An 18,956-nucleotide genomic window follows, 5' to 3' on the forward strand; every position below is an offset into this window, starting at 1 on the left:
TGGCTATGCCAATCTGTAGTAGCCCCACTTTGCAGCACCAGTCTGTAGTAACCCGTGTTCGTGCCTGAGAGGGGGAGTGTAGATTAAGAAATGACTTCCTTGAGAGTATTCAACTAGAAAGAGAGCTAAGATTCAAATCTTTATCTCCTACATCTGTGGTCTTAATGTACTGAGTAGACGTGCCTTCAGAAGCTACTTTTAACCCATTGAATTCCTGTTTGTACATCCAGGACAGCCTCTTTTCCTCATTTGAATCCCCCAGTTGGTTTAAAGAAGGCATTACTTCTTAAACATTGGCCTCCTTGGTTTAGTCAGCCATGCTTGAATATTTGTTGTGTTTGACTTCAGAAACTTGGAACATTTTTCATACTGCACATCAATCCTAAACTCCCACTTAGATATTTTTAAATTTACAAGGGATCTTTATATTTTTGTATATCTTTGATAGAGTTCTATGTTTCTGACTTTAAATGGTACGGCACTTTAAATGAGCTCTTTGTGGGGATGACAAGGTGGCTCAGTGGGTAAAGGCACCTGTCACCAGGCCTAATGACCTGAATTTGATCCCTGGGATCCACATGGTGGAAAGAGAATCAGCCAACTTGTAGCAGTAGTCCTCTGACCTCCACATGTGTGTCATAGCACATGCACACACATACACACAAATAAGAAAACTAATATTGCTTTTTCTCTAAAATAGAGATCTAAGCAGAATTTACACAGAAAGCTGAGATTCTTTAGTAACTGTCATCTCCCACTTCAGACGTTTCCTAAATTCCTACTTCCTAGCCAGGCTAACATCAGTATGATTGTTTGTCTTTCTAGATGTGTGTCATCATTGGCGCTTTCTGTGATGATGGAAATGCACTATATCCATGCTAGACATCTGCACATGTCTTTCTTATTAATAGTTTTGTGTGTATGTGTGTATATTGTAAATGGCCTCATACTATGTGCTGATCCAAAATGTACTTGTGATTTATTGTATTATCTCTTTATAAGTCATTATGTTAAGATCTAGCTCATTTCCTTGCATACTGAATTCCGAATTTGATGGGAATTTCCCTTTCTGAAATGAATGTATCGCATGGTAAGATTCTTCACACCATCCTCTATTATCTTGGATGCACCATTAAGTAGTGTTTCTCTGCTGAGAAAAGGTTTGCTTTTATTGAGTAACTACTTCGTACTTCAGAGCCTTGGGATAGCTATAATTAGAGACTTTAAAAACTACATTTCACACAAAAAACTACATTACACATTCATGCCCCAACACTGGCAACAGTGACTTTTAGCAAAGGAGCTAAGTGTTCTGTTGTTTCTAAAGATTGGCAGTGGACTGTCTGAGATGAAGCTCTTCTGAGACACAATTCTACCCTTCATGGGCTCTGGGATTTGTTGCACTGGCTCTCTGATTTTAGTAGGAGTACCCATTGTCTAGAGAACTCTTTAAAAAGAAGAGAGATGAACCCATGAAGCCTATTTCTCAAAACTGTGATGAATAGACCCAGGTGCCTGTGATTTTACACCTCAGCTACGTTGAGTCTTTTGCTTACCTCGTCTTTCTGATGGGATTCACGTAGTAGTCTAGATCTTGCCAGGGAGCCAGTTAAGTGAACTGCTCAGCTCTCAGAATATTCCTTACTTCTGTGGCCTTGAACATTCTAAAAATATTTTTTCAGAAAGGAAAAGTTACAAAATTTTGTAAGAATTTAAGATTCCTCTTTACCTACTGTTTACATACTGTGGGGCTAAAGTGATCAACCCTCAGTTCTCTAAGTTATGGCTCCAGTGTGTTTTAAAACACAACTCCCTACAAAGGCACATGGTTGGAACTAGATGAAACCATCCTGAGTGAGGTAACCCAGTCACAAATTGATGAACACGAGCCCTCATCTACTAGCTTGTGGAAACAGAAGCAGATACCCACAGCTAAACACTGAGTCAAACTGGAATCCAGATGCAGAGAGGGAGGACAAGACCAGGTTGCAGAAATCCACAGACAGCTGACCTGAACAAAGAGGAGCTAATGGGCCCCCAGACAGATAGATGGGAATCCAGCATGGGACTGACTCACACCCCCTGAACATGGGTCTCAGTTAGAAGGTCTGGGCAGTCTAAGGGATCTCTGACAGAGGAACCAGGATGTATTCCAGGTGCACAAAAGGACCTTGTCGACACATCCCCCATGGAGGGATACCCCCTTAACCTAGAGACAGGAGAGAAGTCCTAGTCCCTATTCCAAATGACTTGACATATTTAGATGACCCCTCATGGAAGGCCTCACCCTCCTGGGGAATGGGGCTGGTTGGGAGGATGGGAGGGAGAGGGAACTGGGATTGATATGTAAAATAAGAAATAAATATAAAATAAATTTTAAAAACCTCCCTAGTCTATTTAGCTCAGCTGTTTTCCACATCTGCCTCAGGACCTTTGCTGTTACACGGATCTTTTTTAACATGGATTTTTGTGAAATTTTATACTTTATGTAGAAAGGAAACCGATGTCTTATATATAACAATGATGTTACATTACTTATGCTAAATGATAACATTAGTTTGTATGAAGTTTTAATATCTAAAAAAATACAGCTATATCAGGAAGTTGGAAGTGCTGTGTCACCTAGAAACTTTCATGAGCCATTAGTCCAAATGACTTGTCTGTTGTCATGCTTTTACTCCAGAACATTTTGTGGTGACCTTTTTCTAAAATGGTCACGGGCTCCATTTACTAACACCATACCTTTCCTGTTATGTAATCTGAGCAATTATGTGATTCCTGCCAATGTGCATAGCAACTAATGGATGTAAATGCTTTAATCATATTTTCTACAGTTTCTCTACTTTATGCTTTTTAAAATTAGCAGTGGATGGACTTTAACATTGTCATTTTACACAGTGTAAGAAATCATTTTTACTACAATTATCTCATTTTCTCCTGTGTCAGATAATTAACAATGGAGCAAGGGAAAGTCCTTCCCAGATAGGTCCTATTATCAAGCATCTTAGAGCTTGCACTTTTCCAGAAATTTAGCCAGTTGACTTTATCTTTCCCTTAAAGTGTGTTTTTCTAGTGCTTATTAATTTAGTTTGTTTTAGTAACTTTTAAACTTTATGAAAGACTCTTAGAGAAGTTGAGATTGCATAAGACTAAATAAAGATCTATTTCCTTTGAGGTGAAAGTTATAGGTGAAGCCAATATTACAGTTTTGGGGGTTGTTGATTGTACTACAGTGTAATTATAGGGGTGTTACTATAATGCCCAGTTTGAAATTTTTAGATACTCTCTGATGGGGATGAACAAGGAGCATATGGAGCTGAAAACGGTACCCTTCTTCCCTGTTAGGTGAAGGTTGTCGATGAACGGAGGTATCGGAAGGTCTTTGAAGATATTGTACGCATTATGGACAGAATGGAAAATGACTTCCTTCCTTCGTTAGAACTTAGTAGGAGAGAGGTAAGCAAAACTACACAGCTTCCTACCTACTGTCCATTATTAGTTAACACAAAGGAAACTGTGTCACTTAAAAGGGCATCAGGCTAACATCTCCACTGTCATCAGACTGTCTCTGTTTTGGTGTCAGCTTTGCAGTTGAGTAGATGGGGGAGCACATGACGTGTCTTACCCTCTCAGAGATGCAGCTCCCTTTTCTGGATCACATGAATTCATACACGATAAACTCTTAGCACCTAGCAGCTTGGAAGCCCTCATATCAGTTACTCTTGTTTGGCACTCAGTTCATGTGTCTGAGGGAACAGAGCCTAGTCACAGAATGAGCACCCTAGACCATGATCATGTTCATCTCAAGATCCCTGGAATAATCAGAGTAGCCTTGAACAGGGTCAAAAGTTACCTAACACACTCTTTGCTGGTGTTATCTAAGTAATGTATCAAAGTCAATGCTAGGAAGTTGTCTCAGTCTGTGAATACATGTGATACACATCTGATTAATAATTACCTTATTCTTGATTCATATTGTCTATGAATAATCCAACTTACTTCCCCTACTAGTGATGCATGGTTGTGTCTGTCTGTTATTTCCCAGTTTATGTTTGAGAATGTGAAGTTTCGACAGCTGCAAAAGGAGAAGTTCCAGATCAGCAACAATGGACAGGTTCCCTGCCATTTTTCTTTCATCCCTAAACTTAATGACAGCCAATACTGCAAGCCATGGCTTCGAGCTGAACCTTTTGAGGGCTACTTGGAGCCAAGTGAGTTTTCCCTTTACCATTGCCTCTGCTTGCCTTGCTTACCACCTTGGCTTAACTTCTCGTCCTCTAACCACTTGTCTCTCATTTTGCTGTCTTTATATTAGTGATACCTCTTTGTGTCCCATCTCTTCCCTGTTGTTGTTTTGTTCTTGTTTTCATTTTTGAGGACCATTGATTTTCAACTGGAAAGCTCTGTGCTACAATGCACCATCTCTTTCATTTCAGATGAGACAGTGGACATTTCTCTTGATGTATACGTCAGCAAAGACTCTGTAACCATCCTGAACTCTGGTGAAGATAAGATTGAAGATATTCTTGTCCTTCATTTGGCCAGAGGCAAAGATTACTTCTTGACCATCAGTGGAAATTACCTTCCAAGCTGCTTTGGAACATCCTTAGAGGCTTTGTGTCGAATGAAAAGACCAATCCGAGAAGTTCCTGTCACCAAACTCATAGACTTGGTGAGAAGCATCCTAAAACATAAACTGTCTTCATATTTAATTTGCACTTTTATCCCCCTTATTCCTATGCCTTCTCTCTCTTCTTCTGGGATCAGGGGAACTGAAAAATGATACAGAAGAATGTCACTTTATCTTAGCACTACTTTAATTAAGTTAGCTTAAGAGGGAAGAGAAGAGGCTAATCGGTCATTAACTCTTGTTGTTATATTAGATAATATACTTCCAAAATAAGATTAAAGGCTCTCTCAAAGATATCATGCTTGTTAAGCTCAAGCTTGTCACACTCTTTCACATAAATTGGCATGAATGCTAGGTGTGGCAAGTGCAACATGCAGTCTTATCCTCATTATGATTACAAGAAAACTGAGGCCCAGAGGCATTCAGTTGCCCATAGTCAAATAAGGTAGTGACAGTCTACCCCCCAGATTTTCCAGCTTCCGCTCCACTATCCCTCCATACATTATATCACCTTTGCTGCTGATGAGAACGAGGGCTGTAATGAAAACTTACAGAACTTGCACCATAGTCTATAGGGGTGCTTACTACAAGTTGGAGGTCCCTATCCCCATTCACAACTAGTAACCAAATCTTAAAATATGGAGCCTATGAATCTGCATTTTACTAACATTCCAGAAGCTTTTTTCTTTGGTAGCCCAGGCTGGACTTGAGTTTCCTGTTCAACTGAGAATGACTTTAAACTTCTGATCTTCCTGTCTCCACCTCCCCAGTGTGGGATCACAGGTATACACCACATGTCTGGTTTATGCAGTGTTGCAGTGTTGGGGATCAAAGGCAGGGCTTCATGCATGCTCGGCAGGCACTCTGCCAACTGAGATGCAAACTCAGTCCATGGATGGATGTAATGCACGCTGGGGCTTTTTCACTTAATGTGACTCAGGAAAGGAAAAGACAATTATTTCCTGCCCTTGCCAAGCCAAGTTATTGTATATAATATCTACATTCATAAGAGGAAAAAGTATATTATTTTCAGTAAAAATGTGATTTAATAGCAAGTTCACTCTATTAAAAAACCTTTCTGATAGATGAAACTATTGTTGGATTTGTGTACAGGTTGGCACTACAAGTTTATTCTTAGCTTTTTTTTTTACCGAATATAATGAAGAGCTAAATGTTATCATGTGTATAAAATCACATTGGAGCTTAGGCCTGAGCAGAGCTAATGATTGTATCATCCAGCAGGGAAGGGTTAGAAGAGCATCATCATCATCAGCGGCAGCAGCAGCAGCAGCGGCAGCAACGGCAGCCTGCTGCCTTGTATCTGTGCCGTTGCCATGGAATTGTTGCACCTGTGACTCAGATAGCAAATTACAGCACGGGAATTGTATTTGTTTCCATAGAGCTCTCATGATGGAAGGTTTTCCCTACCTGTTTTTGAAAGAAAACCATTTTCTACAGAAATTCATATCCTGCCAGTCTGGTGTTTCTTGTAATTGCTTTTTGTCTAGCACCATATTCCCTTTCTGTATTGAAAAAAAAATTATACAATATAGTTCCCCTCCCCCAACTCCTCCCAGATCCTTCCCTCCCCACCAACCAACTCCACACCCTTTTCTTTCTCTGACTTTAGAAAGCAAACAAAGAGGCAAAAAAAAAAAAAAAAAAAAAGAAAAGAAAGAAAGAAAGAAAGAAACCCTAGGGAAAAAAAACACAAGAAACACACACACACACACACACACACACACACGAAAACAAAAACTATAAACACACACACACACACGAAAACAAAAACTATAAAAACACAAGATGGGGAAACATGTAAAAAGACTTGTAGGATAAAAAAAAAAATGCCCAAACAAAGCAATATGAGACAAAAAGTCTATAAAAATACCCTCCCACATGCCGTACACATGCATGTGCACACGTGCACACACACACTTTTCTGCCCCATTAAAAATTAAGTGGCAATATATCAACTTGACATTAATTCAGCCTGTATCTTTTTTTCTATTTTTTAAATGTTTTTTATTTCATTTTACATTCCAACTACAGTTGTACTTTTCCCACCCCTCCTCCCACCCCCCTCGCTTCCCCTCCTCCCACCCCCCTCGCTTCCCCTCCTCCCACCCCCCTCGCTTCCCCTCCTCCCACCCCCAGTCCACTCCTCTTCATGGGTAAGAGGGCTCCCATGAGGGGTCAACACAGTCTCAGCCTGTCTCTCTTAAGAAAAAGGACAAACTTACATACACACAACACTATTATTGCACTGCAGAAAACTAACAATAATCCACAATACCATCTAACATCCTGAGTTTATATTCATAGTTTTCCACTTGTTCTAGTAATGTCTTTTATAGGGTTTTAAAATCCAAAATGCAATCTTGGTTCATGCAGTATAGCATATGTGTGTACGTATATGAATATACACATATGTATGTATATACACATATATTCATATATATGCTAAGGATTCTGTAGTACCTTTCATAGTAGAGCAATTCTCCATTTTTTTTTTCTTTATTGTCATTTGCTTTTTACCAGTCTAATTGAGTTGCACAGGCAAGGCTCTATTATTTCCTAAATTTGGCCATTTCTTCTTGGTATTTGTTTAACTTATCCTTATATACCCTCTCTTTACTTTTGATTTCCTATCAACTAGACCATGGCTTATTTTTATCAAAGTTGGTGGCAGTATTTTAAAGTACCCCAATCATAATTTTTCCTTATTCTGGGAGTGACTAGGAAGCTCAACCAGCTTTAAAAGATCTTACTGCATATAAAATATATTATCAAGCAATTTGACTACATCGATCAATAAACAGTAGACAAAATCATTTAGAGGAATCGGTGGCTCTGTGCTCTTTAGGACATAACTGACTCAGAGTTAAAGAAACAGAGCCTTGGTCATTTGTAATTCCATAATGACTTTTTATTAAATTATACATGCATGGTCATCAGTTGTTCTTTTTGAAAGTTCTTATTTTGTAGGCTTTAGGGTTGTCATTCTTTGCATGGTTTATTGCATTTCAGTGTTATTAAATTACTGTGTTTCATCAATATGAAAGTTATCCATCTTGTTGTGAGGCAGTAAACAGGAATTAAAAATAACCACTTCCCTTTCTGAACACCTTTCTGCCTGTTTTGACACTGAAATACTTCTTTAGGTCTCATGTTCACTCAAGCTTTTTCAGGACTCAATGGAATATTTCAAACCCCATGAAACAGTGCCCTTAGTACTTGTACATGTCCTCTATTGTATTGTATGCTATAAATGCATAGTGAAGCCAGAAATTAGTTCAGTGCATGTTCTTTGTCTCCATGTACTGGTTCAGGAAGAGTCTTATGTTACATTTGATTCCTGCCAAATGCAAAATGAGATAACTGGCATGAATCTTTTAGTTCTTTCAATCATTTTTAATAATAGACTCTACAACTCCTAGGGTAATTGGAATTAGGTTAAGAGGGAACAGATGAGAATTATTTGCTGTTGTAATTATTTCTATTCTTTTTCAGAACAAAGATCCATTTTTCTGATTTATTAACTAGCAGGTTAACTAGCACATAATTACCAATATTTGTTACATGCTAGTTGTAAAGTAGTATGGAGATTATGTGAGTTTCTGTAATTTAGTGATCATGAAAGTATACTTGCATGCAAAATATGGCTAAATCCTAAGTCATGGTTAATAGAAAGTTTTGTTCAAGATCATTTGAACATTAGTGATCTTTACTTATGACTGTTCACTGAATTTGGTTAAGTCAACATTTTGGGAAATGATTTAAAATGAATTTGATGGAGATTGTAATTTGTATTCACAGTAGATTCCTTTCCTACATAGTTACTCAAGCCCGTGTGTGCTATTAAAACTTATCGATTCACCAGGCATTCTCTGTAAAAATCAATCTCAGAATCAGCTTGTTTTTGTCTTAATGGATATTTGATGCTTATAACATTAACATGATCTAGAAATATGTTCAGTACATATGAATAAAGTATATTAGTAGTAGTTGATCATAGACATTTTTTTCCAGTCAAATCAGTGTACTTAAGAAACAAACATATTTAAGTACAGGCTGAGTAGACTCTTCTAGAAGTAAGGGGTACCTTGAATAAAAGATGCAAAGTAAGAGAAAGGTGACTATGAGTGGGAAATTATAAGATTTCCCTGGGAAGGGTGAGGGTTCAGATTATGCTGCCTGAAACTAGTCCTGTAGTATAGGACAGGCAATGGTCTCAAATAAAGAGATACACTTATGCTTGAGCCAGAGATTGTCTAAAACATTCAGAAGACTCTGGAGATGAATACAAGGTTGTAAATTGACATATTAGAAGGAACCACCTTCTGGTTTTGCATATAGTATGAACTAATGGAAAGGAGGCCAGACTTTATGTGCCAGAACTGGTTAGAGATTTTGGTAGTACAAACACAAAAAAGATGAAAGATGGGTGGAGAAAATGCCAATGAGGGGTGATTTAGCTCATGCAGTCACACCAAGGCACACTTGTAGAGGTCAGACGACATGTTTGTGGATTGGTTCTTTTCTTCTACCATGTGAGTTTCAGAGATTTAACTTCAGTCATCAAGCTTGGTGGCTAACACCATTACCTCATGAGCTCTTTCATGGGCCCCCATATTACTTTTCATTTGTATATATGATTTGTTTGGCTATTTAAGACAGAATTTCTCCGTGTAGCCTTGCCTGTCCTGAAACTAGCTCTGTAGACCAGGCTGGCCTTGAACGCACAGAGATCGATCAGCCTCTGCTCCCATGTGCTGGGACTGAAAGGTGCACCACCACTGCCTGGCCCCCATATTAGTTTTAAGGTGTTTCTTTTCTCCCTCTTGACCTATGTTGATAACCATAATGTTTCCTTTTGTTTCTGCACTCCATGTTTGCCCATCCGGGCCTGCCAGATTGGACTTTCTGTAATACTGCTCTGATGGGGGTGATGTCTGTAGTGAGTGGCTCCCCCGTGCCTGTTGCAGACAATCTAAATTCATTAAGTTGTCATTCAGTGTCACCGTTTGTTTCTTAAGATTTTTCCCAACGTTGTCTAGTTAGCTTCCCCCACCCCAAACAAGATGAGTAAGTTCTTCTTAGTCCCCCTGCATTTCACTCTCCTGTGCAGTTTTTCCTTTCTGCCTCTTCCACCTTTTCTGAGAGCATGGATCTTGCTATGTTGTCCAGACTGGCTCTGAACTCCTATGTCCATATGAACTTCCTGACGAACTGTCATAACAGGCCTGCAGCACTGTACCAGGATTACTTCCACTTGTTATATCCCTTCCTCCAAATGCTGTGAATTAAGGACTTAGATGTGGCTCTGTGGTAGAAAGTTTGCCCTTTATGCACACACCTCTGGGTTCCAACACCAGCTGACAAAAAAAAAAATCCTGTGGTGTTTTTCATTTTGTTTTTAAGAACAGGTAGCCATGTATTGAGAACTTGTACATGTGCATTCTAAGAATATCAGGTTGTAGATTCTGAGACTAAGGAGCACCCAGACGCAATTGGAAACCGGGGTCAGAGACCGACCACGTCTTTCTCCTCTCTGTGTCCTTATTTATCACTGCCCTCCTTAGAAGGTATTTAGCATAGCCCTTTGTACTGGTCACCACTCAAAGGACACTTCTTTCAGGGCCTAGATTGACACAATCCCTGCATCATTTTGCTCAGTATATCACATGTCATGTGTTCATCAGAAGACAAATGTAAAGTCTGTCAGATTTGTTAACAAGTGTTTCCAAATGTAATTAAATGGTAGAGGACTAACATTTGTTAAGTTAGATGGCTGGCACTCAGAATCAGCTTTACCTATAGACATATGATAATGATAGAACAGTGTGTATTTTATCAGTATTATTACTAGGACTCTAACTATTGCACATGGTGTTTAATTCATAATGTATGCAACAATACTAAAAGCCCTAGTTGCCAGTGTAGCAACAACTCAGGAAAATAGGTTCAGGATTATCACTTGGAATGTCGGGGAATACACACTCATTCCCACTCCAGGAGTCCTTGCTTCTCTGACAGGAAGACTTGGATTTCTCCACAGACCTACCAGACCTGAGATGTCATTTATACTTGATTTTCTCAGTGGTCTTTAGTGGGATTGGGAGGGACCCTGTTGAGTGTCTCTGGGGCAGTGAACCCCCCTCCTACCTTTACATTGCTTCACTGTCCCTATGAGGAAAATATTTTACCTGCTTCAGAGATGAAGGCGCTGAGACAGTATGAAGTCTGGCAAATTGCCTGAAGAATCAGTAGGAGGCAGAAAGAAGATTTGTACCAAGGCGTGTCTAACATCAGTACCAAGACTCTGCATTAACCATGCTGTCTTGGGAACAGCATTTTCTCACTATTCGTAGCTGATTATAGAAGTACTCTCACAGCTTTTCCCTGCCTCTGAGTTGTCTACATAAGTATGGTGATAATGAATGTGGTTAGTCAGACCTGGGCTCCAATCCTGATTCTGTCACTTATTATCTATGTGTGACCTTGGGCAAATAATTTAACGTCTCAAAGCCTCAGTTTCTTCATCTGTAAAAAGGGAATACTGTTTCACCCCGATGCGCAGATAAAGTGACATCATATACAAACCCTTTGCACGGCTGCTGGTACATGGTAGATATTCCTCAGGTGGTGGTGATCATTGCTGGTGCTATCACCCTCACTGGGTTGTACTGACTGCAGAAATAACAAGGAAGAAAACAAGGTCTGTTTCCCCTGCTGCTTCTTTGTCTTTCATGGCCACTAGGAAAATAGACAAACTGATGGATAGCCTGATCTACAAAGCTCTGAGATAACATCCATTTACATTTCAGTATGACCTTCAAGTCTGGCAAGGCTGTAGGCCTTCAAGACTGTGGGTGGGTACCAGGAAAGGGAAAGATCTCTTGGAGGCTCTTGGAGATTCTGGGGACTAGCTGGATGAGAACAGCAATAGAAAGGGGTAGCTTAGCCCTGCTTCTGAGTGTCCACTCTCAGGACTGTAGCCAAGTCCGTCCATCGAAGCAGCATTAGGATGAGGTAAGAACTGCCCATGATAGTAGGTCAACAGGGAGACAGCACCAGGCTTGACTGGATCCTCAGGCACAAAAGTAAAGGCCTACTGAAGGATGGTTTTGAGTAATAATCTCAGCGAACTGTATAATAATACACTATGCATGACAAAGAATTTTGCAGGTGGAGAATGTTCTGTTTTCAGTGTTCATCATTTGAAGGATTCGAAGCTTTTAAAATCCTATGTGTCTAGCAAGCTAGCAAGATCTAATTAATACCAAGCTGTTTCTAATTCTGTGAATTAACGCTGATCATTGTCTATCTGCCAATGACTTTTCTCCTGCTCTGCTCTCAGGAAGAAGACAGCTTCCTAGAAAAGGTAATTCAATCCATTGGTGGTAATGAAGGTTTCCCTGTGCTTGATTAACACTTAACTGTGGTACCTGGAACTTGTCCTTAAGCATTCTCATATGAAAGGCCTCTGACTCGGTGAGAATTCCCTGATAAGCCCTGTTGTCCTGCCAGGTGTCTTGAAGTATGCTCAAAATACAGGAACATTCTTATCTATTTGACTAGTCGTTGATACTCTGTATGTAAAAGAAATAAATCTCAAGGATACAGTTTTTTTGGGGGGGCAGGGTCTTGTGTATTGCAGGCTAGCCTCAAACTCACTATGTAGCAAGAATGACCTTTATTTTTTATCTTTCTGCCTCCACCTCCCTGGTGCTAGAATTACAGCACTCCTGGTTCTAGGAAGTCCTGAAAAATCAAACTTGGGCCTTACAAAAGATGATAGACAAGCATTCTACCAACTGAGCTCCATCTCTAGCTACCAGTGTATGCGTGTGAGAGTGTGTGAATGTGTGAGTGTGTGCGTGTGTGAGTGTGTGCTTGTGTGTGTGTGTGTTGCAAGAGATGAAACCTAGTGCCTTACACATGCTAGACAAATGCACTACCACTGAGCTGTACCTTGGCCACATTGGCATTTTTTAATTCCCAGAAAAGTGCTGTACCATGCAGCTACATCTCCAGCCCAGATTTATCTTGATAGATCTTATCTGTAAACTCATGAGTTGGAGGGTACTGTTTAGCTACCCCTACTTCCAATGATAGTAAAACCAAAAATTGTTATTCTGGTTGCATTAATAGTGGTGTACAAGCTGTGGAAATGGCCCATTCAATAAAGTACTTGTTGTCATTGCAACTATGAGGGCCCATTTTCACATTTCCAACACCAGTGTAAACCAAAGTGCTAAATACAGTAGGACACATCTGTAATGCCAGTGCTGGGGAACAGATACCAGGTAGTTCGCTGGAGTTCATGAGCCAGCTGGTCTAATAGAATCAGTGAGAGAACCTGTCTCAAAAAAAAAAAAAAAAAAAAAAAAAAAAAAACAGACTGAGGAAGACAACTGGCGTCAACCACTGACCAACATATACACATGGCCCATACACACAACAAAGGAGTGATTTAGGGAACTTGATAATAGTGGTTAATTACTCAGAGACTACCCAGATATAGTCAAGAAATAGAGCTTAGAGTAGAATTGTTGAGCTAAATCATAAATTGTCTAATAAAGCCATCTATCTTTAGACAGAGAAAGGTATTTTCTCTGTTCTAACAAGCAAGTCCCAAGGTCCAGAAAAGTATTCAATGCTACAAAAAGTCCTAGTGCCTCTGAGCACCTGAGTGTAAGGTGTGGGTTCTGTTTCCTGGCTGTCCAGGGGTGTGTCCCTCCTGCTGTGCCTCATAGCCTCTTCCATCATCAACTAGAGATGCCAGGATCCTCTCAGAGCTGCCAAACACAGGGGCAGGAGCTCAACATATATTCCAGAGCATGTTCATAGAGTGCTTGAGAGACCTTTCTATAGGATGAAATTGAATACATTTTGAAGATGGAGATTCTTTAACTACTAGCATTAAGATTACAAAGTGTAGGGTTATAGGGCAAAGAGTATGTGTTGAGAATCTTGGTTCCCCTTTGAACATCAGAGTTCACAAATAATGTACAGAACTTTTTTTTTCCAAGACAGGGTTTCTCTGTATTACTTAGGAGGTTGTCCTGGAACTCGCTTTCAGGACATTTTTTATAAATATTCTTTGCCATTTACTTATTGTATCCCTTTCTAGACTTCAGAACTACAAGTGTGACATTTCCTATTATCACACATGAATTTGGAAGTGGAGTGTAGATGCTGTATATAACCTACTGACATTTTATTAACCTTTTAATCCACTAAGGCTTGAGACAGCTTTGCTTCTTAGCTCTTCTCTGTTAAGGGCAGGTCCATGTTCTGTCTATTCAGTTAGACAGTGCCTTATGTTGTGTTAATGCCACCGGACAGGTAAAAACCTTTAGTTGGATGTCAGATTTTTTTTAAATATGAGTCAATGATGAATAATTTATATATGGTAAAATTGGAGGCATCTGCTAAAGAATCTGCCCATGTGTTCTGTTTGATCCAGAAAGTTAGTAGAATGCATTAAGAAGTGTTTGGGCTCAGATAGCAGGTGGATGGCTGCATATAATATATACAAGCAGAATGAAGTCAGTGGGCGAGTCACCAATAGAAGTTATAGCAACTGTATAGAATATGAATATCAAGACATGGCATCCCAGGAAAAGAAAGTACCACGTTAACACCGGGGCACTGCTGTAGTGTGTGTGGCCCCTATGAGCTTAGTTATATGGTTTTTTTTTTTCTTTCCCTTAAAGCTATATGGCTGGAGGTTATAGATAGAACAGTGTCAGACAAGAAGCTGGAAGTTGACAATAATAATGTATGACTTAGAGGTTACAAAAGGAAGAGGATGGTAAAAGCAGAACATGGCTGTCTCCACTGGGGTTCTTCTGAAGGCTGCCTTCAGCTGCCATTCAGCCTACCTTGGATATATTTTTCATGTGTGTTATGCTTGAATCTATAAACCTAAAATAAATGAACATTTACTTTTGAGTAGTGGTAGATAAATGAGTGTATTTTATACATTGACTTTAGTTATTTATCTGATATATGTCTTATATTCTTTCAGAAGACTGTAACAATAGAAAGGTAGGTAAAACAAATAATGGCCCCTAGAAATCTTTGCTGAGCTATTAATAATAACTTCTGGATGTAGACCCTTGAGTTTTCATGGTACTAGCTCCAGGTTATTAGTTTTGGATTTTGGAGCTTATGATTAGAAACTTGGATCAAGCCTGAAGCTCTCATATTGTACATCTAATATGCAGAATTGTCTTTAATTCCTCAGAAGCAAATCAATCGAATTAAAGAAACTATGAGAGCTCCCAGTAGTATTTGTGGTGAGACCTGAAGGGAGAGTTAATGTAGAATAAACTGAAACCTAACTGTAAACATGGCCCTGTGGGCTGCCGTACTAACAACTATGATTTCATGGTCTAGCTACTGGTCATGTGTAGACTCTACTGTGGCTATATTATATTCTTGCCATGCTGGTACTCACTTCAAAATGTGGAATGCATCGACGTGATGCACACCACAAGTACCAATGAAATGCTTACTGATTGAATGAAGCATTTTGCAAAGAAGCTTGTTTAACTACTGAGATCATCACTGAGTGCCTTCTGAACATGGATGTCCCTTATGAGGGGAAAAATGCAAAAGCATAAGAAAGAAACAAAGATCACATTATACCCAGTTGAGCAGATTTTGAAAGATGTATCTCTACGCTTAGGCCCCTTTGATTTTCATCCCTTTTCATCTGTTAGGAGAAATCCCTTCTGCAGATGGTCCCCTTGGATGAAGGTGCCAGTGAGCGACCCCTTCAGGTTCCCAAGGAGATCTGGCTTCTAGTAGATCACTTATACAGATATGCCTGCCACCAGGTAAGTGTGAGAAAACCTTCCCTGAAACTGCAGAATGTGTGCGAGTCCTAGAGGACATTATGCTTCCCCATCCCAAGCAACCTCCATGTGGCTGCACTGTCAGACCTCTAAAGCATACAAGCTAAGGAGGTACCTGAGGCCACATGCTGAGTCTGATGGCAGAGTATAACCAGAACTGAGAATGCCCGTGACTTGATTATGCGTTTTGCCCTGAACGATTGAATACTCCTGTCCAATGCCTATTCTGGCTGCCCTGTAAATTAAAATTGAAGCAGATTTCAAGACACAGCACTGAGTTTTCTTTTAAATCAATCCTGTACTAAAACATTAACCCCACCCAACTCATCCCCTACAAGAACTTTCTTTAACCAAATTGAAGGTAGTGTTCTCAGACCTACTAAGACCGTGTAACTCGGAAACCAAGTTTTATCCTAAATGTGCCATTTCCTCCTTTCCTGACATCCAATTCTGTCTGCATTTGATATGGTCTGATTGTGTAGGATACACTCTGCCATGTTTTCCGGAGGTCAGTGGACTACCTGGCTTCCTGATCTGGCCATCTAGTCCCTTGCCCTATCTGGGAAAGCTTTAGAACTTCAGTAGAGGGACAGCTTGCCTTGTTCCCTTCATGTAGGAGGACCTGTTCCAAACCCCTGGAATGCAAGAGGAGTTACAGCAGATCATCGATTGTCTGGATACCAGTATTCCTGAGACAATCCGTATCCTTTCTGCCCAAGGCTTGAAAAAGCTGTACTATCCAGTTATTTTCTCAAGACCTTTCAGGAACTTTCAGTCTCTTTGTGTCAGACTAAGAGGAATCAAGAAGTGGGTAACAGCATTTGTAGTGAGCATGGGACTTAGGATCTATAGCACCAGTACTGTTCTCCTTCTGCCAGCTGCTCATTCCTGCTGTGCTCCCCACCCACATGCTATCACTAGGGCAAGAAGAAGAATGAGAAAAATGCTGGCAACTAACTTATCTCCCATCCAGTGAACCCTATTGCTATGTCTGCTTTGCTCCCAGAGTCTCTGGTTTAGTAAAGGGACTCCCAAGGGCTTTGGCCAATTCTGTACCTCTTTGGCTACAGAGTACCTAGACCATGATTGAACCCCAGTCATGAGCAGTGCATCCTAAAAGAGAAGAGAAAAACCATCCCTATGGAGGCTTGAGGAAGGGAGTCAGTCAGATGCCCATGTGGCTTTTCTCCGGGTCCCTCTTCCCTTGACTCAAGGCCATTCAGCTGGCAGTAACCACTCTGTGGCTGAAGCACTGCTTATTTTCCTGGAAGCCCTGCCAGAGCCGGTCATCTGTTATGAGCTGTATCAGCGCTGTCTCGATTCTGCTCATGATCCACGCATCTGCAGACAGGTGAGTTTTGCTGCCCTGAGGATATGCCCAGTACAGGGAGAGAATCTATCAGTTCTACAAAGCTGTAAGATAGAATGTGCCGGGGTCTGTTATTCGTGGCAGGACACCATCATTAAAAGTTTAAAACCCTTGGGGGAGCCAATGGGATGGGTCAATGGATAAAGGTCCTTGCCACCAAGCCTGATGACCTGAGTTTGATCGCCAGAAGCAAAGTGGTGAAAGGAGAGAACCAATTCCCACTAGTAGTTCTCTCATCTCACACTATAAGTAAATAAAGTTGAAACCCTTAATTTTAGGTACTATTATTCTCTACCATATAAAAATGTTTTCTATTTGACCTATTTCTTTTAACAGAAAATTTAGTGGGTGGTTACTTGAACCCTTGCAGTATTCGGCAAAACTAATTATAAGTGCAATTCTAGCTGTCATTCCCAGGAAAAGTAGGTAGCAGTTGGGAGGCCTTTCTTCCTCTTCCTCCCTCCCTCCATCCTCCCCTTCCTTCCTTCTTTCTCCCTTCCTCCCTCTCTCCTCCCTCCCTCTCCCTTCTCTTCTCCCTCCCTCCTTCCTTCCCTCCCTTCCTTCCCACTTCCTCCCTTCTTCCTCCTGCCTGCCTCCTACCTCCTTCCTCCCTCCCTCCCCCTTCATTTCTCTCTCCATCCTTCCTGCCTCTGTCCCTTCTTCCTTTCCCCCTTTTTTCTTCCTCCCTCCTCCTCCCTCTTCTTCCCCCTCCATCCTTTCTCTCTCCCTCCCTCCTTCTCTCCTACTTCCCTCCTGCCTGCCTCCCTTCCTTTCTGCTTCCCTCCCTGCCTCCCTCCTTCCTTCCCCCTCTTTCTTTCCTTTTTGGTATATGTTTTTAATTTTGAGAAGACTTTGGTCCACAATGGCTAAGACTATGTGAAAATCACATTAGTGGGTGTTGGTAGGAGGTACCCATCATTGCCAAGTAATATTGTAGAAAAAACTACTCAAGTTGACAGATGCCTTTGCTGTTGGGGAAAAAAAAACAGATGAGCACTTACCTTGTGGTGAAGCACCTTGTGTATGTGACTCTGAGGTGCATGTATGGCCTGGTCATTGAATAGAGAGAAACCAAACCATACTCACTTCAGAGTTAGAATTCAGCAGGTAATGTACTGGTCATGAGCAAGTAATAGAGGGTAGTGTCAGACAAATGGGACCTATAAGAGTTAGGTCACAAATTATTATTATGGTGGCTATAAATTCTCATTTCCTTTAAGTTCTTTACCTCACTAAACACTCCTCTTCAATAAATAGGTAATTTCCCAGCTTCCAAGATGCCATAGAAATGTTTTCCGCTACTTGATGGCATTCCTTCGTGAACTCCTAAAATTCTCGGAGTACAACAATGTCAGCGCCAACATGATCGGTAAGAATACTTCATGAGAAAGTTGGCATGGAATGTTTGCTAAGAATAATCTATATGCGTTGTGCATAATGTATACCGTAGTTGACGTTCGGGAACATGGCAGTCATTTCCCAACTACTGTGATTGTTGCCTGCACCCCAATCCTTGAGGTTTTGCTTAGGTCATGTCTGACAGTGGGTTTCTCCTTTTCTTTCTCATACCCTCCAGCTACTCTCTTCACTAGCCTTCTCCTAAGACCTCCACCAAACCTCATGGCAAGACAGACTCCAAGTGACCGCCAGCGTGCCATCCAGTTCCTTCTGGGCTTCCTGCTAGGGAGCGAGGAAGACTAAGTCTTTCCTTATCTAAGATTCTAGAAAAAGAAAATCTTGGGCTCCAAGTATTTCAGGAATATTTGAAAAAGTCATGACACACACACACACACACACACACACACACACACACACACACACACACAAAGGGTCTCCTGCAGGACCTTAACGTTCTGTTAATAGTACAAAGGGAAGAGTTTCTTAATCCCTCCTCATAATATCCTACACAGCAAAATCCTTTTAGACATATATTGCCAAGCCAAAGTTACCATATTTTGGTGTTTTTGTGTTTACTCTTTGGTAAGCAAAGAGGTCTGTATTTACACTCCTTTACCTAGGGGTATCTTTTCTACCCTGCTTCCCAGTCATCATAAGAATCTTTATTACCCCAGGCCTAGATTGCGAG

General features: G+C 40.6%; 1 protein-coding gene across 2 annotated transcripts in view; it reads left to right on the forward strand.

Moving 5' to 3' along the window:
• Positions 1–18,654, forward strand: part of Ocrl (OCRL inositol polyphosphate-5-phosphatase) — a 486,659-nt gene extending 468,005 nt beyond the window's left edge. For both annotated transcript variants that reach the window (XM_051178474.1, XM_051178473.1), the window contains exons 15-23: positions 3,346–3,456; positions 4,046–4,211; positions 4,437–4,672; positions 11,994–12,017; positions 15,367–15,483; positions 16,118–16,202; positions 16,725–16,852; positions 18,128–18,239; positions 18,447–18,654. In XM_051178474.1, the coding sequence (XP_051034431.1) occupies positions 3,346–3,456; positions 4,046–4,211; positions 4,437–4,672; positions 11,994–12,017; positions 15,367–15,483; positions 16,118–16,202; positions 16,725–16,852; positions 18,128–18,239; positions 18,447–18,571 (1,104 nt within the window). In that variant the 3' untranslated portion in view covers positions 18,572–18,654. The remainder of the gene's footprint in view (positions 1–3,345; positions 3,457–4,045; positions 4,212–4,436; positions 4,673–11,993; positions 12,018–15,366; positions 15,484–16,117; positions 16,203–16,724; positions 16,853–18,127; positions 18,240–18,446) is intronic.
• The last annotated feature ends 302 nt before the right edge of the window (positions 18,655–18,956 follow it).

The sequence above is a fragment of the Phodopus roborovskii genome, unplaced genomic scaffold (genome assembly GCF_943737965.1).
Source record: "Phodopus roborovskii unplaced genomic scaffold, PHOROB, whole genome shotgun sequence".
NCBI classification, from domain to species: Eukaryota; Metazoa; Chordata; class Mammalia; order Rodentia; family Cricetidae; genus Phodopus; species Phodopus roborovskii.